The following is an 18,702-nucleotide window of genomic DNA, read 5'->3' as shown; positions in this document are numbered from 1 at the left end:
CCTTTGGACTGAGGTTGTTTTCTAGCACCCTGTTCCTTTCACTTCCTATCGGCTCCGCTAGGTACTTTTGTCAAATGTGCTTCTAGATATCTTCCCATTTCTCCAGTACTAATTCGCTATGTTTTTTTCTTCGAATAATTTGAACGATCGTTGAATTCCTTACTTGTTTGAATATTCGTTGTTTATTGGGATGAGTGTGGTTGTTTGTTTTCTCGGGCCCGCTGATCGCACCCGCGGTCGGCCTAGATATATATATCGAGACCAGTTCACAATCAATTTCGAACTGCGGTCAGCACGGGCGACTCGCGCCCCAGTTTGTCGAATCAAGATGGGCTGCATTTTGAATTCATGGTAACTAGCTAGTTAAATATGGGCATTGGTTCTATTTACCACGTCCTTCTGCGAAAACTGTAGCTCCACAGCAGGCCTACGTATCCCAGAGAAAGCTAGGCGACACCATACCCAAGGAGGTCCGGATATACAAAACCCCCATTGAGGAGGCCAATGGATTGAGAGAAGTGGCGACGCTACTCTACTTTACTGTACCATTTATCCGGTAAAGGTCACGGAAGTTCGGAGTTCGAGAACGTGCACATCCACTCAGGATCATCCAGAATATGGACCCAATGATCACGCGAGAAAGGCAATGAGAATGAAGATGGGGCTCCGAAGATGATCCACTAAGGAATGTGCAAGTTGAAATTAGATGTTCCAGAAGAAGGTCCCGTGAAATGGGATGGAATTGAGGGGGAAGTCTCGGCGTCTCATGTTAAGGCTCAGGGAAGTCCCAAAGGTTGGCAGCAGACGATCCCAAGTCAAAATAGAAGCAATCTAGGCCTCAGTGGGAAAAGTCAACCCCTGGTGGCCCTTACAGACCAACGATACGGTTACGACGGTAGAACGCACCGCTTCATCTCCGGTTCAGGGGCAGCGGTTCGATGATTGGGTCGTCGGCTGTGGGTTCCTGGCGCTAAAGCTTGGCCCCATCACAGGTCTCATCCGAGCCTTGCAGCTTGCGTCTCTGGTCTAGAGAAGTGAGCCGTAGCTGGAGAGAGCGAGAGCCACGGAAAAACCAAAACAAACGAGTAAACAGAGGAGAAGGAAAAGAGAAGGTGAGTGGTAGAAGTCATTCAGGGGGTTAAAACGTGAAAGGTGGAAAGGTGGAAAGTGCGGAGATTCTAAACAGCAGAGATACGGCAGATACGCTTAGATACGCCACAGATACAGGAGATACACAAGATACACCTACGACACTGTAATCTACAGGGCCAGAACTCTCCTTCTCCTCTTTTTCCTCTCTTCCATCGTTCACTCCCTTTGGCTTTTGGCCGCCACTCTTTTGCTTTCCGGTGGACTTGTCGTCCCCGTTCACTCTTTTATTACTTGGCTTCAATGACGATTCCATTTCCGCTTTCGTCCTTCGTTTGTCGATTCGCGTGTCATTCCTACAATCTTTAAATCCGCCGCGGAATCCTCTCCCCCCCCCTCCCCCCTCTGAAACTATGCCTCACTATCATGCCGACCTGGTGATGAGGCATACCTACGTCCGAAGAGAGGTTGTGCCTCCGCACCGACTGCCATTCTTGGTGCCCAACGCCTCTCAGATTCCCAACATGCCATCTTTGGTAGTAAGAGCTCCCGCCTCGGCGGAGACAACCTCAAGTCAAGGCAAAGCCACCAGCATGACGATGACCACTGTGTTGCCTGTCGTACTTGGTGCTGGGTACGTCAGGACTATTAGACCTGTACATGATTCGGAAGCAAACAAGGCTAACAATGAAATAGTGTCCCTATTATTGTTGCCATTGTGGTCCTGATTATTCTCCACCGACGACACGTCAAGAAGCTTCTGAGCGAGGACGCCAACGACAAACACAAATCTCTCGATTTTGGTATGGATGTCGTGGGTCCTCCAGCAGGACGCAAAAAGATGCCGAACGGTCTGCCCCAGATGGTGGAACCTACTCATGCCAAGGGTCTGTCTCTGGACGTGCATCCATATCTCTTACCACCGGGTCTCCACCGTTCTCGGGACTCGCTGCAATCTCTCTCTCGGTCCATCGACGATGACAAATATCGCCCAGCTAACTTGGTAACTGATGCGGGCTCGGTCCGATCTTTCCCAAGAGGTCGGGACGATGCATCGAGCTTCACTGGGTCAACCAACCGGTTCGGAGCCTCGGAAGAGCCAAGCTCGGGTCTATTGCGAAATGCTCAACGCATGTCCCGCTCGTCCCCTCCACTCTACCCCAACTCGCCGAGCGACTCTACTCCGCAGCCCCCTCCTCCAACGTACCAGAACTACCCCGGATCGCAATCCGGGTTGACCCCCAGTCCTTCGGAGCATGATGAGCATGGGTTGGCAATTGGGAGTGCGACCACCGACGCCAGGAACAGTGAGCGGGCTGCTCCATCAGAGCTACATTTCAACCTGAACTCGGAGCATAGTCTTCATTTCGAGATTGAAACTCCTCACAATGGCACTGGCAATGAGAACATGCACTATGAAGATCGCCTCAATTTCCCGCTACCGGGACCTACATCGTCCCATCAGAAGCCTGAACACATGCAAAGCTCCACGATGCAGCTCCCTCGGATTTCACTACCGGCAAGCGATGTGACTAGTAGCGATTATGGAGATGATCGCAAGTCGGAGCTGGTTATTCCGTCGGGGAATATGCATAGTATCGATGATGCTAAACACGATGCCAACCACGACAACAAATCGCCCAACCTGCCAGAGGAGCCTGCGAATCAGGAATCTGTATACGATGCCCGCCCTGACACTCGCCGGCTGACCCTCGGGGTTCGCCCACTGCCCCCTGAGGATCCGGCGGACAATCCGGAGCAGCGTGCGAACCGAATTCGCTCCTTCTACAAGGAGTACTTCGATGACAGCAAGCGCGAGACCACGTACATGGAAGACTACGGTGCTGCCGATGCCTATGACGGAGGCTACGTCTATGATCCCACCACCGGTGATTATTACGATGCCGCTCCTCCCGCTCCGTTTGCCGACCCCATCGGCCGTCGCGCCATGACTCCTCCGCCTCGCGCTCCTCCACGTTTCCAGGGGGCCGCCCGTCACATGGCGACCAACTCTGCCGGCTTGAACCCAGGCCCGCGTGCATTCTCCTCGGCATCTGGCCGGGTCCCTCCTCCCCGAGGGCCCCGAAAGCCAATGCCTCCTCCTGCACCGCTTCAAATGCTCCCGACTCCTCATATGCTGAAAGATGATTCCATCATGATGGCCGCCGACTTCGCACCCGGCAAGAACTTCAGAAACCAGCGTGAAGGTCGCCCAGAGACCCCGACAGGTGGCAAGATGCCCTTCAGCCCGAGTCTTCGGGCTCACACCCCTCTCGCATCGGCATTTGATGAGCTTGCCGTGATCCCTAGCCCGTAAGTATCTCTCTTTGTTATTATTTCTTTGCTGTTACCTTTGATGAACTGTTGCTGACTTGATCCTCAGTCACGCCTTGCGGAAATCTGGCACATACACCAGTCTAGACTTCGCCCCGCCGCCCCGCTTCAAGAACAGCGACGGAGGCAGTGACGCTGGTAGCATCCGCAGCAACCGAACCGGAATCTCGAATACTCACATGAACAACATTCGTAATGGTAACTACCGCGTCAGCCGACTGCCTGTGGACACGGTAGGCACCAAGGACGACTTGATGTCCAGCCTGCGCCCTGATTGGGATATGACTAGATAGAGTATCTCTGCGCGCCTTTCACTTTCACGACTTTGTTGTTTTGAGGTCCTTGAACCTATGATGACCTGCGTTTTCTCTCACGGGACCGGTGCTCTTCACTTCGGGGGACCCGTATTTGTCACCTGTCCGGATCTGTTTCATTTTCTGTCTTTCTATTCTGGAATTTCTGCCAAGGCGTATATAGATGATGGTTGGATTCTCATTGTCCCCCATGGTTTTGGAATTTTATTTTCTTTCTGCCCCGGGCACTTGCTCGTGCGGCTGTATATATGCATTGAATCATTTGGCCGAGCCTTTCGGAGGTGAATCGGCTCTACGCGGACTTGGCCCTCTTCATTTATATAAAGAGGGAAGTTTGTAGATGAGGATCGTTCCCATGGGCCCAGAGGGAGCGCCGGGGTTCCAGACCGTGTTTTCGTAACGACGGCGCTAAAAACTCCACTAGCAGCGACTAAACCTGAAGGACTACGTAAGACGCGAACATCACCCATCTGGCCATTACGCGAGCATATGAAATGCCAACCACTCGCTAAGATGGAGTAAGAAGTACTACAAGGGGATTGTGTGAGATTGTGTGAGATTGTGATTGAGTGTGTGTGTGTGTGTGTGTGTGTGTGTGTGTAACCTTCCAAAAACGGTCGGACCCATTGCCTATCGCGTCGAAGGGTACCGAGGATCGGGGGCTGAACGGCTTCCGTCTCGTATTATTCGGTGGCAAGTGAGTACAGCGTGCATCATTGGAAAGAAGCGATCATGCAAAAATCTTAAAATAGATATAAAAGGAAGAGGAAGAGGAAGAGGGAGAAGGAGAGTATGGGATTGATTTAAAGGAGCGACGAGATCACCGGAGAGAGGTTGAAAGGCCGTGTGGACCAACGCAAGGGTGCCAAAGTCGCATGGCCGCATCCAGGGATATGCTCCCGAAGCATCAACAGAAGGTGGAAAGTGAGAAATTAGGTCGTAAACAGTCTGCAAGCATAAGATAACTAATGCAGACCTTTAGACGCAGGCAGCCAAAGGCCGGGATCGTAAACTCCACTTTTCCTGCCCGGTTTCCCTCTTCCTCTTCTCATCCACACAACGGCCAGCTCACCCATGGCTCCCGACTAGTTTCGGTTGTCTTGTGAGATCCTGGAATTCTTCTCTTCTTTTCGCTTTTGGATACTTCGTTTTACCCCCCTTATCTTGTGAATCGCCGTTTTCGCTCTTATCCTCCCCCTGAGCCTCCGACCTCGATCTTCGTCTTCTCTCCTTACGCGTTTCGAATCGTCACTCGTTCTTCGATCCTCCAACTTCTCTCAATCCTCTTTGTTCTCTTCGTGCGCCCACCTATCCATCTATCAACCGACCCCCCAATTCTGTGGAGAGCCCGCGAGCCCGTCCCATTCGATCGTCTGACCGAATTTGGAGTGGTCGGGGATCCTTTGTTCCCCACGACCACAAGTTGAACGTCTGTGATTCTCACCACAAGTCTCATAACCGCCATGTCTGTATCACAGGCTGCGGCCGCGGCCACGACCGCGAACTCAGTCAAATCGACCCCGATCGAACCGACGACTGCTAGCGCCACTTCCAGTGCAGAGTCCGCGGCAACCACCTCTGAAGCAACTTCATCCACGCCTTCTACGACTTCTACCAGTTCAAGTACTACCATCACTACCACTAGTAGCAGTAATACCAGCACCAGCACCAGCACCACTAGCAGCACCAGCAGCACCAGCACTTCCACGAGCGAGACCACATCTTCTGCGACCAAAACTTCCACCACCCCGACTGAAACCACCACTTCGACGACCAGCTCAGTAGCCGACATCGTCACGACATCTGCGAGCACCAACGGTCAGACCACGGTTTATGCCACTATCACCGAAACCTCCACCTATCCCACCACCGGCGTTTCATCAGCAACGAACTCGTCTTCTGCCACCGACTCGGCCGCATTGTCGACCACTGCTGCCTCTTCCAGCCATGGCCTATCCGCTGGTGGCACCATTGCGGTCGCCGTCGTGGTACCCGTCGTTTCAGTGGCGCTGATTGTCCTGGCTGCCATTTTCTTCTGGCGCAAGCGGAAGGCTAAGAAGGCCGCCGAGGAAGAGCGCCGAAAGGAAGTGGAAGAGTATGGATTTAACCCGAACAATGACCCAATTCTGCCCGGCATGGGAGGCAGTGTGGCCCCCAAGGATGATAACTCGTCGGGCTACCGTGGCTGGGGAACGACCTCTGCTGGCCGCAAGGCCTCGACCAATTTGTCCAGTGGTATGGGAATGGCTATGTCGGATGGCAGTGGTGCCTATCACCACCAAGCGACTCCCAGTGAAGGCACAGTGCAGTATTCGGACGGTGCTCGTCCGGACTCAGGCGAGATTGAACCCATTGGCGTGCTGGGTGCCGCCCCCGTGGCCGCTAACAACCGCAATGGCGACATCCATCGTGGTCCTTCCAATGCGTCGTCGGCGTACTCGGCCGCCAATCAATCCGAAGCATCGGAAGAAAGCCACATGTCTGCTGCGCACCCGTCCGGAGGATTTTACGGAGAGAACCCGTATTACGGCGAAACGACTGGACACGGAGCATATGCCGATGATGCCTACCAGCCAGTAATCCGGGATGTTCAGGCGCGCCGCAACACGCGCATTGAAAACCCGGGTGTCTACCCGCGGCAAGGGAATGCGGGCATTGCCCAAAATTTCTAGATGGCCTCGGTGCTGATGATTTGATTTCCAAAAAAGTTCGGCGCTCTTCCGATCTTGGACCAACCTCTCTTATACGCCCCCCACCACACACACACACACACACTCTCTCTCTCTCTCTCTTTTAATCCTTTTTATGACCACCGCCGATTTCACTCTTTTGATGTTGGGCCTCATTACTGGTGATCGTTTGGCCCGATTACCACCTGTCTCATATTTCCCGGCGTGATGGACATTCGCTTCGCTATTTGTTTATTGACTTGCACTTCGTTCCTCCCCCTCTTTTCCTTTTTTCTTTAAATTTTTTTTTACCATAATCGGCCCATCGGGTTATTCCCCTTGCCCTTTTTATTTCTCTTTTTTTCATGGTTTCTGTGATTTCTCTGCGCTTCTTGGTCCGGTTTGATATATCCCTCGCATCTGATCCCACCATACCCGTTGTTGAACTGGCCCGCATCTATGTACATTGGGCACACTGTGCTCGGAATGAATTCTAGGGTGAGGGAATTTCTTCTATTTTTGTTTCGCTTCTATAGGATATTTGAAATGAATAGGAGTTTCGTACAGTAACTGCATATGGAGTAGGGTATAGAGACTGAAGGGTAAGTGGAGACCCGGGAATGGGATTGATCTGCCTGTTTAGGGTATAGTATGAGATGGAGATAGAGGAGTGAGTAAGCAGATGATGGTAATCCTCTCTAGGGTAGGGTACAATACTCGCGAGTACTAACTCGACTACGTGGGAAAGAGAGGACCGCCTTAGTCATCATCGCCAAAAACGTGGGCGGAATGTTCGCAGTGATTGGCGTAATAGAGCTCCCCACATCAGGCTTAACTTGAACTTCGACTTCCCACGCCTTGTCCTAGTTGGCCGGGGTCTTCGACTAAACCGACTAAAAGGTACATCCGTACCTTTTGGGCGTTTACCCTTACCCCCCTTCTGAGCTGAGAGTCATCAATCCGACCTCTGTGATCTTGGTGAATCTTTGAATCGTTGAACCTTGATCCTCTAGTCTACCCTAACTCCTACCTCCCCTCCCCATTTCCCCGCGCTTGATGGAATGCGCAAATAGAGCCGAATCTCACTCGCGCATCCTGCCATACCCCCGGTGACACGACGTTGTCCCACTATCATCATTCCCCACCTCGTTGCGCAGGCCGGCCCCTCTCCCTCGTGTCGGGTCTCTCGGTCCTTAACTTCCTCCCTTCCCTGCGTCTCGTGTCCTATCTTTCTCTCTCGTTTCCGCCAATTCGTCCCGAACGAGTGCCAATATCACACCAAGAGAGCCTGACGTGCTCAACCTGAGAATCTGCGAAGATGTGAGCAGCCACCCCTTGCAGCTTAGCCTCCAATGGAAATTAACCTCCTGCAGGAAGTTCGGAAAGCAGATTCAACGCCGGCAGCTTGATCTCCCCGAATATGCCGCCAGTTTCGTCAATTACAAGGCCCTAAAGAAGGTGGGAGCAGACTACCTGATCCACCGTGGCTCGAACCCTTCCGACTAATACTATCCCACAGCTCATCAAACAACTTAGTGCTACACCCAATATCCCTGCTCAGAGGACCGCGGAAGAAATCGCCCAAGATGGTGCCTTGGATCCTCAAGCCGCACTGCGCGCGAATAAGGAGGTCTTCTTCTTCCGACTGGTAAGCTCCAGATGGTCTCTTTAAATACCAGCGCCGCTTTAACGCACGATCGAACAGGAGCGCGAAATTGAGAAAGTGAATACTTTCTATCTCCAGAAAGAGTCAGAAGTAAGTCTAATTATTGCGGCGCTACTTCATGGGATTGTTTCACTGACTACTCTCCACCTAGTTCTCGCTGCGACTGAAAACGCTAGTCGACAAGAAGCGCGTGGTACAGTCTCGGACCACCTCGAACTCGAAGACCCCAGCAAATTTTGTCTCGTTGTTTGAAGGGTTTCAACAATTCGACGGCGACTTGAACAAACTGCAGCAATTTGTGGAAATCAATGAAACGGCCATGTCTAAGATCCTGAAGAAATGGGATAAAACGTCCAAATCCCGGATGAAGGAGCTTTATTTACATCGAGCGGTCGAGGTCCAACCGTGCTTCAACCGTGAAGTTCTCCGTGATCTGTCGGATCGAGCAACGACCGCTCGGTTAGAGCTGGAAGCATGGGCAGAGGGTGAAAACCTACAGCTTGATAACTCGCGACCCATGGAGCGTGCGGCAGCGCCTGGTTTCGGTACGGAGGAGGACGAATTGGATCTTCAGATCTTGCAGTCTGCCTCTGCGGGCAATCTTCAGACCCTCCGCGAATGGGTGGCGAGGCTACACTCTTTTTCAGACGCCCGTGATCGGGCGACACGAACATTTCTGACCGCAATCAACGGGTTTTCTGATGATGTCCTAGCCCTTTTACTTGAGAGTGGATTGGTTGACATTCATGCGGAGGATGATATCAATGAAAGGAATTGTCTCCATGAAGCAGCTATTTCTGGCCGTGACTTTGTCTTCCAAGCGGGTCTCGCGGCTGCCGTGGATATCTCCCGGTCCGATGTCTATGGTCGGATACCCCTGCACTACGCATGTATGCACGGCCGGGTATCCATGGTGAAGGAGCTTTTGACCGTGGGCCCGCAGACAGTCGACATGATGGACCACGACAATTTCACACCCTTGATCCACAGCATTGTCAAGGACCAGCTTGCATGTGCCGAGCAGGTACTGTGCAGCAATGCGCGCATTGATCCGTCCTCAGACTCAGACCACATCCCGTTAAATCTTGCTTGTCAACATGGATCTCTTCCGATTGTGAAAATGCTCCTTGAGCGAAATGCGAAATTACTACCTGATGCCGAAGGCCTTTACCCTCAGCACATGGTGGCTCGAGCATCGCAGTCACCGGAACTGCTATTACTCCTGAAGCAGCACGGCGCTGATCTTGACCAAAGAGACAAACTGTATCAATGGACACCGCTGTTTCATGCGGCAAGTGAAGGCTGTGTGCCGTGTTTGCGAACACTTCTCGAATTGGGCGTTGATGCGAAGGTTGCAGACGAGAAGGGTCTCTCTGCGATGTACTACGCAGCCTGGGAAGGACATCTGGAATGCATGCTTCTTCTCTGGGCGCAGCCCTCCCATGATCAACCCCCGCAGCGGCCGCTCGATATCTTGAACGGTATGCAATTTCAGCAACAGGACTTGATGGACGAAGATTCTACGAGGCGAGGTAGTTCTATCGAAATGGACATGGCCGATGGCATACCAGATCTTTCCCTACCCCCACCAATCATCCCTCTGCGACGCTACGGCCACAACTTCCTTGACAAGAAGGTTTTCGTCCAACTCTTGTTTGATCAAGGAAATTTGGGCTCGATCGCTTTCGATCAAGCTGGACGCCACCCTGCTGCCAGGATCACTATTTCTTCGAAGCTGTCGGACCTCATTCCCCGCACAATCGTACTGCCAATCCAAGACGACTCCCGGACAATATCGTTCCATGTTGATAATTTGGATACATTTGCCGTTGACTTTGAGATTTTCCCAACCTTCGGCTCTAAAGTGATTGCGAAGAGTGTGGCTTTACCTGTGATCTTCCGTGCTGAAAGTTCCAGCACAGGGTCATGCTGCCTGCCTCTCTTTGACCCTCGCCTTCGAGCTATTGGCCAACTGCGTTTCAACTTCCAGGTCATCAAGCCGTACCATGGCGATCCGTTGGAAATCACGCATTTTGCGACGTACTGGAAAGCAACGAGTGCCCTTGACTCGGACCACAATGGCCTGGTCACCGGCTCCAGCTTGTCGGGCGACTATGTGCAGCTCTTCGTGCAGCTGACCCGAGATCGGGTGCCAGTCCTCTACCCTCAATTCATGATCAACTATCACGGCATCGACATCCCGATCTGCCAACTATCATATGTCCAATTCCAGACAATTGGTGCAGCACGAGGTGCCAACCGACAGGAGATCCTCCAATTCCTTGAGACGCAAGCAGTCAACGACATGCCGCAGACTCATCGACTTCTGGCCGAATCGTTCATGTCTTTAAGGGAGGTCCTGCAACACATTCCTATCGACCTCAATGTTAACCTTTCGGTTGTCTACCCATCTGGTACTGAAGAGAACACTCTTGATATGAATTCCTTGGCCGACGTCAACTCCTTCGCAGATGCGATTCTGACTGACGTCTTCGACCATGCCCGTGTTGCTCGAGAAAAGAACCCGGACTTTATGAGGTCCGTTGTCTTTACATCTTATAACGCGAATATTTGCTCTGCCTTAAACTGGAAGCAACCCAACTGTAAGTATCGTCCAGTACAGCGTGATTTTGTTCATCCACTGACCGTCTGTTTAGATCCGGTTCTTCTTTGCAACGATCTGGGTCAGATCCGTGATCTTGCTCGCAACGTGGATTCCCTCCCACATGTGAACAGCAGTGGGCGAGCATCGATGTCGATCAAGGAGTCTGCAAGGATCGCTCAGAGTAATAATTTCATGGGCATGATCTGCCGATCGAGTCTTCTCGTGAGTTTATATCATTAACACTTCCGGCCTTTTTTTATTAACCACCTTTATCTAGAACGTCGTGCCCGCGCTTGTGGAGACCATCAAAGAGCTCGGCCTTGTCTTGGTGGCAGACACATCGGACGAACCTAGCCAGCAGCCCGATCGTGACAATGCCCTGTCTACATCCACAATGGGCGTGGCCGACTGGGCATACCGGATGCCTGACGGCGTTAATGGTGTGTTGAAAGCCAACGGCGTGCTGAGATTCAACGATATGATCGACATGTGATGATCTCTTCGCCTTTTCTCTATCACATCTTCTTTTACGTTACATCTTCTTTTACGTTACATCCTCTTTTCTTGATTCCTAATTTTTCTATATTTCTCCCCCCCCCCCCCCCCCCCCTTTCCGAGACGAAGACTATGAGACTTAGTAGCTTACGCCGTTGACGCTTACGATTTACTTTGGGAAGCCAACTGTACCAGCTGCACGGGGTGGATTTTTTTTCCCCAGCGAGTTGCAATCTCTAAAAAATTTGGTCTGTTGCACCCGCAGGTTTCTGTTCTCATAGCGGCGCAATTGGCGCTGGATTAGGTGGTTTCTCCTGGGAATTGGCTCTAGGAAGTGTATTGGAGTGTATCATATCTCTGATTGAGTGGGGAGGGCAGGTCGTGCCGGATTAGATCTATGTGGCTAATGTACAATTTTCCCCAAACACCCGTACAGGCTACGCTATGCTATTGAAACAACGTCACCTTTCATAATCACGGGCTTTTAGGCGTTCGCTTGCCAATGTCCCAACCCCAGCGGCGTAGAGTCTTCACAATCTTTGGGGTCACAGCTGCCGTCAACGGGACACGAATGAAAATGAAGCTCTTGTGGATTGCATAGGCAAGCGCCAGCTGGGTCCAGATACCTAAATAGACGGATTAGACAAATGTCCACATAGACACAAGCAGATATACCTACTAGCGTTTTCCTGGTTCCGTTCCTCTGCCAGGGCGAGACTGGCCTGCTTATCCTCACTCTCGCCCTCATTCTGGGGATAAGGCTCTGTCTGGGGCCACACCGAGTGGAAAGCATCCTTGGCCGACTGCACCACGACATGCTCAAAGTAGCCAATCCGCTCTACGCCTAACAGGCGCACAGCAGCAAAGCAGAAGGGGAAGTCCAGCGCCGAGAGAGCGAAATACACGCCGACAGCTGCCCAGCCGTATTCACGAGAAAGTTTCCGAAGTCGTTGCGACAACGAGTTGCCCTCTTTCTCCGTCTGCGACGAACTGCCCGAGGATCCCGAATTGTAGCGCCGGTTCAATGGTTGTTTGAGGGGTTGGATCGCTCGCAAGCTCGGTCGTGATCGTGCTGCCGGTCCACCAATATAATTTGCCCCTGTCGTCAAGGATCGCCGGGTGGACTTAAATGTTGCTGGGCTGCGAAGGGCAGACAGGCTTAGACGAATAGACCCTGGCGATGGCATATGTGCGGCTCGAAGCGTAGATTGTTTGAGGAGCTCGGCAGACGGCAGCCAGCGCGACAAAAGTGAGGGCCGGAGAGACATCTCGACGATGGATACTAGGAAGGATTGAAGTTGGAGTAAAGAGTAAGAGTGAGTGAAGGATTCTTTATCGGGGCGATCCCTTCCCGGCATTTTCGGGCGCCGCGTCCCGATCTGACACGCGCCGGACTTACTTGGATCTCCATGGAATCAGGACCTAGTTTCAGGACTAGAATTGTGCTAATTCTCTCCAAAATTAGGCTGTCTTCATTTCCCTTTGCAACTGATCTCCATAGCTTAATATTCCTATTTTAGTTGCTCATGGGGAGCACGATCTCCCGCGAGATCACAACCCGAACGCATACTCAAGTGCCTATATAAATGACGAAACCCGCAAAAGAGCACACAGATGCAAGAGTTCGATCATCATTTCAAGTAGATTCAGTGATTACCTGATGCTTCCTTCTAATATGAGCGATGCGCGCATCACAGGCATCTGTAAGTAAACAGATCAATGTACGCTGATTATTCCCAGTGCTGCTTTACACGCTTAGGCCCCCTCGACATAATGCATCTCAGCGTAAGCAAATTGAATCAAAGCTGACCGAGACATAATAACCATCAACTTCGAACATTCGAACACACTACCCATCATTACATGCGTCGAGTTCCGCTGGGCCAGGGATGCTGACTCATCTCGCCGCCAAAAACTTCAAGTCGCAGATCGTCGGACTTCAAATCCCCAAACCCCATCATGTCGCTACGCCTCCCAGGGAAGCTACTTCAGCTTTCCTCGTTCCTGTGGGCTGTTCAATCTGCCCTCCCCCGGACTCATGTGCGCTCATTCGGTATCAAATCCCTTAACGAGGCCAAACCCAGTCGCTTCAATGTTGGCCCCGGTCTGCCCGTCCTCGAGTCGACATCGACTGCGGCCCTTCGTCGCAAAGCCAACTCATTGCCCCTCCGATCTGGAGTCATTGCTACCAAGAAGGGCATGACTGCCGTTTTCGATGCGGACACCGGCAAGCGCACCCCATGCACAGTTCTGCAGCTCGATCGCGTGGAGGTCGTCTCCCACAAAACTCGCCAAAAACACGGCTACTTCGCTGTTCAGGTCGGATCAGGCTGGAAGCACCCCAGCAACATGACAAAATCACTCCTCGGCCATTTTTCCGCCAACGGACTCTCCCCCAAACGCCACGTCTTCGAGTTTCGCGTCAAGGACGAATCCGGTCTCCTTCCCGTCGGCGAGAGCATCCGGGCCAATTGGTTCCAGGAGGGCCAGTATGTTGATGCTCGCTCCAACACAAAGGGTAAAGGCTTTGCAGGTGTCATGAAGCGTCACGGATTCCACGGTCAGGACCGTAGTCACGGTGTCAGTTTGACGCACCGTTCTCTTGGTTCCTCTGGACCTGGCCAGGGTGGTGGTTCCCGTGTCTACCCAGGCAAGAAGATGGCAGGAAACATGGGTAATACACAGAACACGGTCCAGAATCTGAAGATTCTTAAGGTGGACTCTGAGACCGGAGTTGTGGTTGTGAGCGGTAGGACGTCCTTTTCCAGCAATCCTTGTGATCTTTGCTAACGCCGTCAAACCATAGGTGCGGTCAGTGGCCCCAAAGGATGCACTGTGAGAATTCAGGATGCAATCAAAAAGCCGTGGCCAGAGGTTGCACCTGTAGTCGAGGCCGCAACGGCTTGATCCGACGAGGGGACGCCCGGTTAGGGGAGGCATGTACTACTACACCATTCGCGCAATATTCTTCACTTGAGCGGCGTTTGTATATGATACAACAAATGATATCCTTTTTTTCTTAGACTCCTGATCTTCATCACCATCGTCCTCTTCCTTTCTGCCAAGGGCTTGATATTGTACACAGGAGAGAAAGCCCAAAAGATACCGTAAATGATGTTCCCGAACGCCAATTTCCATGCACGAGGTCTTCTATTTGTACAAATTTTCCAACTTCTGGTTTTGAGAAAGCTCACTCTTGCCGGAAAGGATCCGTGTCTTTGTCGAGCAGCTGCACCACGGTGCCATCTTCGGTCTGTAGGCTCCATTCCTCGGTGCGGAACTGAAGAATTGGAGAGCGTTAGCCAATTTCAATATTCTTCGACAAAAGACACTGCCCGTATGTAGCAGGGATCAAAGTACGGAACAGTTCAGGGTGACTTACGAAGCTCATACGATCCGGTCGGATGCTTCGAAACCTCATCTTGCCCTGACTTTTGGTGCCTTTCACCCAAAAGGTAATGTCGATGCGACCATGGAGCTGGTTCATCTCACCGCTAATCCATGGAATTTGCTGTGCGAAGTAGATTTCATCGCCAAGAATCTCACGGGCCTGCGGCGACGTCCGCAGTGCGTAAAGCGTGCTGCTGACCACGCTTGAGGTCGACTTCTGATAGTTGAAGATACCCAGCATCGCAGCTCCGACAGCCACGACGAAGATTGGGAGACTTCGCAGCCAGCGCCGGCTGTTGTCAATTGACGGCAGCTCGCGATCTGCCCGTCGCTCCATCAATGGCCCCGTATTCGGGCCCGGAGCTGGGATCATAGTACGGCGCGGAGGATTACGGCGCACGCCCGGGAAACGAGCGAGCCGGGGAAGTGCGCGAGAGGAAAGCATTGTTGGAGACAGGACGTTGGTGAAGGTAGAAGTCGGATGGTTGTGAAGTGGGTTTGGAGAAAAGGAAACAAACACTGCAAACGATCCCACGTCAGATCAGTCCATCACTTGGGACAATTTATGAACACCACATTCACACACCTTTTCACATAATGGACGTGGATATGCGACTCCGCAAGGCATTCCGCTATCCCGATGAATCAGAGGATGAACGGGAAGAGCTTGACGAAGAACAACAGGAGCGAGTGATCCAGCAGTTGCAATGCCAAAATGAGGCACGCAACGCCCAATACAGTGTAAACTCGCACCCTCATATCTTGCTTGACTGAACGCTTAAGTGGTTTAGATGATCTTTACTGGAATTCCATTGGTATCAACCACCATCTTTATACCCTCGATCCTATCTGCCTCGACTTTCGGCGAGGCTTTTCTGTCTCTCTTGGGCATCCTCTCGCTGGTGGGCTCGGCCTACACTATGAGGCACGCCCCCTCTATCCTGACCGCAAGGGCAAGAAGCCTCTGTTGGCTGATGATGAGCGCTTGACCTGGCTCCTCTCTGCTTTGGTGCCCGTAAATGGCGCGGTGTGCTTGGTGCTAATGGCTTATTTCTTCATTGAGGCGGGTTCATCTTATACGATCCGCCCCGTTCTCTACTTGATTCCTAGCGGTGCGTTATCTTTCTCTTCCACTTTTGGGGGGGGGGGGTAGGGGGGTGCATAATCTTACTGAGCTCTACACAGCCATACTAGCAGTCATCTTGCTCGCACGAGAAATGATGCTATCGGTCGATCTCTCAACTCTGAAAGCTCTCCAGTACGAGTACAAAGGCGCCTAATTTTTTCGTCATGTGGCTTGAAGAATTGTATTATTAATTGTACCTCATGATAGCGTCGTTATTTTAGTACAGCTTCATCTCATTCGGGAATGGTTCTTGCAGGGGAATCATACTAGAACCTTGCCAGGTTCTTTCAAACATGGTGGGCAACAAAATAAGAATAGCTTCAGGTTGCCACTGTATCCTGCACTATGCCCATAAATATGTTGCTGGCCTCAACAAGCGCAGGGTCCACTGGGGTATCATCGGGGTCGTCCTGGTGAATTCCCTGGAAGTCATGGCATGTCAGAGCGCCGTTGCCATTCGATGTCGATTGCTGCATGGGGTCGGGGGTTTGAGACCTGTTCAAAGCCTCTGAGCGTTTGAGATTTTCCTCAATCTGAACTTTGATCAGGCGTTGCTCGATATCAGAACCGAACATAGTGACCCAGTGGGCATTGTTCAATTTCATATTGATCAGAGAATCCGTGCTGCGGGGATCCGCGACTTTCCTGGTGTCGTGGCCCACAAATGAGCGCACGGGCTCGTACGGTACCATCGTAGTGTCGTATCGGCACACCGAGCAGTTGCATGTTTTTTGGCACTTGGGGCAGACCCAGTGCGGTTTCTCCAGCGCGTCCTGGGGCGAAATGTTGAAGGCGCGGAATAGGCTACCAAAGCAATACTGCGTGTAGCACTGTGAGCAGGTTGCCAGTTTCCAGGGTGGCTCACTTTCGTGGCAATGGTGGCACAAGCCGCGGGTTTGCCCAATCTTGCGCTTGGGACGCTGGAATTTTCGGCGCTTTCTCGCCTGTCCATAATCACAATCTTCAGAGTCAGTGGGTGTCGCTTCTTTCTCATCGTTCTCTTGTAACCGGCCGTTCTTGCAATCGGTCCATGGCCGCAGAAGCAATTGCTCCTGGCAGATCTCCGCGACGGGTTTCCGGCCTAGTTGGCCGCGAGCCACAGTGAGCAGAGGAAACCGCGATCTGGCCGTTTTGATGTCGTCACCACTGACGAGCACATCGTTAGAAACGATTTGACGACGCCATGCATCGTGTCGCCCAACCAGGTCTTTCCAAGGAAATTGTTCCACCCATGCAAGTTTCGAGATACAACCACAGCTTCGGCCCATCACGTAGCAGTCCATACAGACGTCGTAAGCGTCTTCTTCGTTTGACTTGCACCATGGACATGTGAGGAACCGATTGAAGATATTACAGCGACAATAAGAGCATGTCACATTGCCGTCAAACTTGGCAAATTCGATTTGGTCCTGTGGAGGCGGCGATTTCGAAAAGCTCTCCGACAACATGATGTCGGTGTACAGCTTGAAAAGTCGTCTGAAGTCCGACCAGAGACCTTGAACTTCGGGGTGATCCATCCTTGGGGTATTCTGCAGCAGATTGGAATACTTTTCAAGGGTAAAGTAGACGATTGCCTTGTTTTTATACTGTTCGTCTCGACAGACAACTCGCGCTTTGGGCAATGCTTCACCTAAAGCATGTTCCAATGTATCGACAGTTGTCCTGTTCCACGCAACCTTGACTGTTCGCGTGCCACGGTTCCACACTTGATGTGCAGCCAAAGGGGGAACAAGAATGAGGTCTCCGGGCTTTTGTTCGACAAGGTAGGTCTTGAAAGGGGCCTTTTCCCATGCTCTGAGCTGAGAAAAATGATCCTCCAAGTCAATGTCATGACCTAAAATCGATGCCCAATATTCGGCTACCGCGTAGCGATCTTTCGTTTCGGTCATAAACCAAACCGATGAGCCTTGCTGTGTGGCTTGTCCATGTTCAACAGAATCACTCGATCCCTCCACCATGAGATTGTGACCAAGGCTGGCACACATCTCCTGATGTGCAGGAGTGTAGGTTCCTTCATGACCGATGTAACACATCAGGTTTTCAGCGCGCATTTCGGTTGGAAGGCTGCTCATCAGGTCGCCCGCCCTGGCAATAACATGACCCTCCTGGGTGCGAGGGCACTCAGATTGACCGGTGAATGTGGATCCAGGGCCAAGGTAGGGCTTGGGAGACTCATTCAAGTAGAAGAGCTGAGGTACAATCATCTGCTCAAGCGAGCTCTGCCATTCAGCGGGGCAGTCGATGTCTTTGAGATACAGCCTCTGGATCTGCGGTTTATCGAAGGTAGCTGTGTTGATTCTCCCCGCAAGCGCCGGCATCTTGTTCAAATAGTGCCCAATGCTGAAGCACACGTTGGCTCCCTTGCCCAAGTCCCGGACATTCTCGACTATAAGATACCCGTCAGAGGGAGGCCAGGCCAACACGTGAATTCATGCTGATGGAGAGACCGCTTACCCTTCTTTCCGTAGTTCTTCTGTAGCCACTCTGACGAAAATAGCTTTTTGTCCAACAGGTCCTGGAATCCTTTAATCACGAGGGGTCGCCCAGTTTTAATGACCCAGTAATCATAGAGGTGCGCAAAATGCTGAAGTCCATTTCTATCGATGTCATCGCACGAAATGGACCGCACGCACTCGAAATTTGGGATCGATTCTACTGTCTGATTAACAATGATGTCGGGAGGGTACGGCTGGAAAGCCGCGCGCTCCTTCGGTAGCATCGCACGGGGGAACCGGGGCAATGTAGTAGAACGACCACGAGTTGAAAGAGGGGTCAGAGTAAGAGGTAATGTTCTGAACCAAGAGGTTCGCAGAGGAGAGGTTTCATCGAGGCCGAGTGATCAAAGAAAACACGCCGCAGGTCGAGGTAAGAGCAACACGCGACGCAAAAGGAATGTGCGAGGGTGCGGGGAGAAGGGAAGAGAGCGGAGAAATAAGGAATAAGGAAGGAGAAAGGAGAAAGGAGGAACCAGAGAGCAGAGAGCAGAGAAGAAAGGACAAAGAAGAGATGTTCGA

General features: G+C 51.9%; 8 protein-coding genes across 8 annotated transcripts; 5 read left to right on the top strand and 3 right to left on the bottom strand.

Moving 5' to 3' along the window:
* Positions 1-1,502: 1,502 nt before the first annotated feature.
* Positions 1,503-3,716, top strand: N7443_004317 (uncharacterized protein; the record flags this gene model as incomplete). Its single annotated transcript, XM_056884373.1, has 3 exons — positions 1,503-1,723; positions 1,786-3,402; positions 3,473-3,716. The coding sequence occupies 3 exons, from the start codon at positions 1,503-1,505 to the stop codon at positions 3,714-3,716; spliced, it is 2,082 nt and encodes a 693-aa protein (XP_056742651.1).
* Positions 3,717-5,200: 1,484 nt separating this feature from the next.
* Positions 5,201-6,409, top strand: N7443_004316 (uncharacterized protein; the record flags this gene model as incomplete). Its single annotated transcript, XM_056884372.1, has 1 exon — positions 5,201-6,409. One exon carries the CDS (start codon positions 5,201-5,203, stop codon positions 6,407-6,409), a length of 1,209 nt encoding a protein of 402 aa, XP_056742650.1.
* A 456-nt stretch (positions 6,410-6,865) lies between these two features.
* Positions 6,866-11,170, top strand: phoC (uncharacterized protein; the record flags this gene model as incomplete). The annotated part of the gene is made up of 7 exons (XM_056884371.1): positions 6,866-6,904; positions 7,784-7,864; positions 7,926-8,054; positions 8,112-8,162; positions 8,224-10,675; positions 10,730-10,899; positions 10,955-11,170. The coding sequence occupies 7 exons, from the start codon at positions 6,866-6,868 to the stop codon at positions 11,168-11,170; spliced, it is 3,138 nt and encodes a 1,045-aa protein (XP_056742649.1).
* A 476-nt stretch (positions 11,171-11,646) lies between these two features.
* Positions 11,647-12,440, bottom strand: N7443_004314 (FAM210 family protein; the record flags this gene model as incomplete). Its single annotated transcript, XM_056884370.1, has 2 exons — positions 11,647-11,798; positions 11,852-12,440. The coding sequence occupies 2 exons, from the start codon at positions 12,438-12,440 to the stop codon at positions 11,647-11,649; spliced, it is 741 nt and encodes a 246-aa protein (XP_056742648.1).
* Positions 12,441-13,131: 691 nt separating this feature from the next.
* N7443_004313 (mitochondrial 54S ribosomal protein uL3m) lies at positions 13,132-14,079 on the top strand (the record flags this gene model as incomplete). Its single annotated transcript, XM_056884369.1, has 2 exons — positions 13,132-13,921; positions 13,979-14,079. 2 exons carry the CDS (start codon positions 13,132-13,134, stop codon positions 14,077-14,079), a joined length of 891 nt encoding a protein of 296 aa, XP_056742647.1.
* A 283-nt stretch (positions 14,080-14,362) lies between these two features.
* On the bottom strand, positions 14,363-15,007 carry N7443_004312 (cytochrome c oxidase assembly factor 1 family protein; the record flags this gene model as incomplete). Its single annotated transcript, XM_056884368.1, has 2 exons — positions 14,363-14,452; positions 14,555-15,007. The coding sequence occupies 2 exons, from the start codon at positions 15,005-15,007 to the stop codon at positions 14,363-14,365; spliced, it is 543 nt and encodes a 180-aa protein (XP_056742646.1).
* Positions 15,008-15,159: 152 nt separating this feature from the next.
* On the top strand, positions 15,160-15,842 carry N7443_004311 (uncharacterized protein; the record flags this gene model as incomplete). The annotated part of the gene is made up of 3 exons (XM_056884367.1): positions 15,160-15,301; positions 15,354-15,674; positions 15,748-15,842. The coding sequence occupies 3 exons, from the start codon at positions 15,160-15,162 to the stop codon at positions 15,840-15,842; spliced, it is 558 nt and encodes a 185-aa protein (XP_056742645.1).
* A 166-nt stretch (positions 15,843-16,008) lies between these two features.
* N7443_004310 (putative JmjC domain protein) lies at positions 16,009-18,407 on the bottom strand (the record flags this gene model as incomplete). The annotated part of the gene is made up of 2 exons (XM_056884366.1): positions 16,009-18,074; positions 18,143-18,407. The coding sequence occupies 2 exons, from the start codon at positions 18,405-18,407 to the stop codon at positions 16,009-16,011; spliced, it is 2,331 nt and encodes a 776-aa protein (XP_056742644.1).
* Between the last annotated feature and the right edge of the window lie 295 nt (positions 18,408-18,702).

This window comes from Penicillium atrosanguineum (assembly GCF_028827265.1).
Source record: "Penicillium atrosanguineum strain IBT 20685 chromosome Unknown utg000003l_segment0_segment0, whole genome shotgun sequence".
In the NCBI taxonomy this organism is placed as follows: Eukaryota; Fungi; Ascomycota; class Eurotiomycetes; order Eurotiales; family Aspergillaceae; genus Penicillium; species Penicillium atrosanguineum.
Note: the sequence above shows the minus strand (reverse complement) of the source record. Positions and strands in the feature narration are given on the sequence as shown.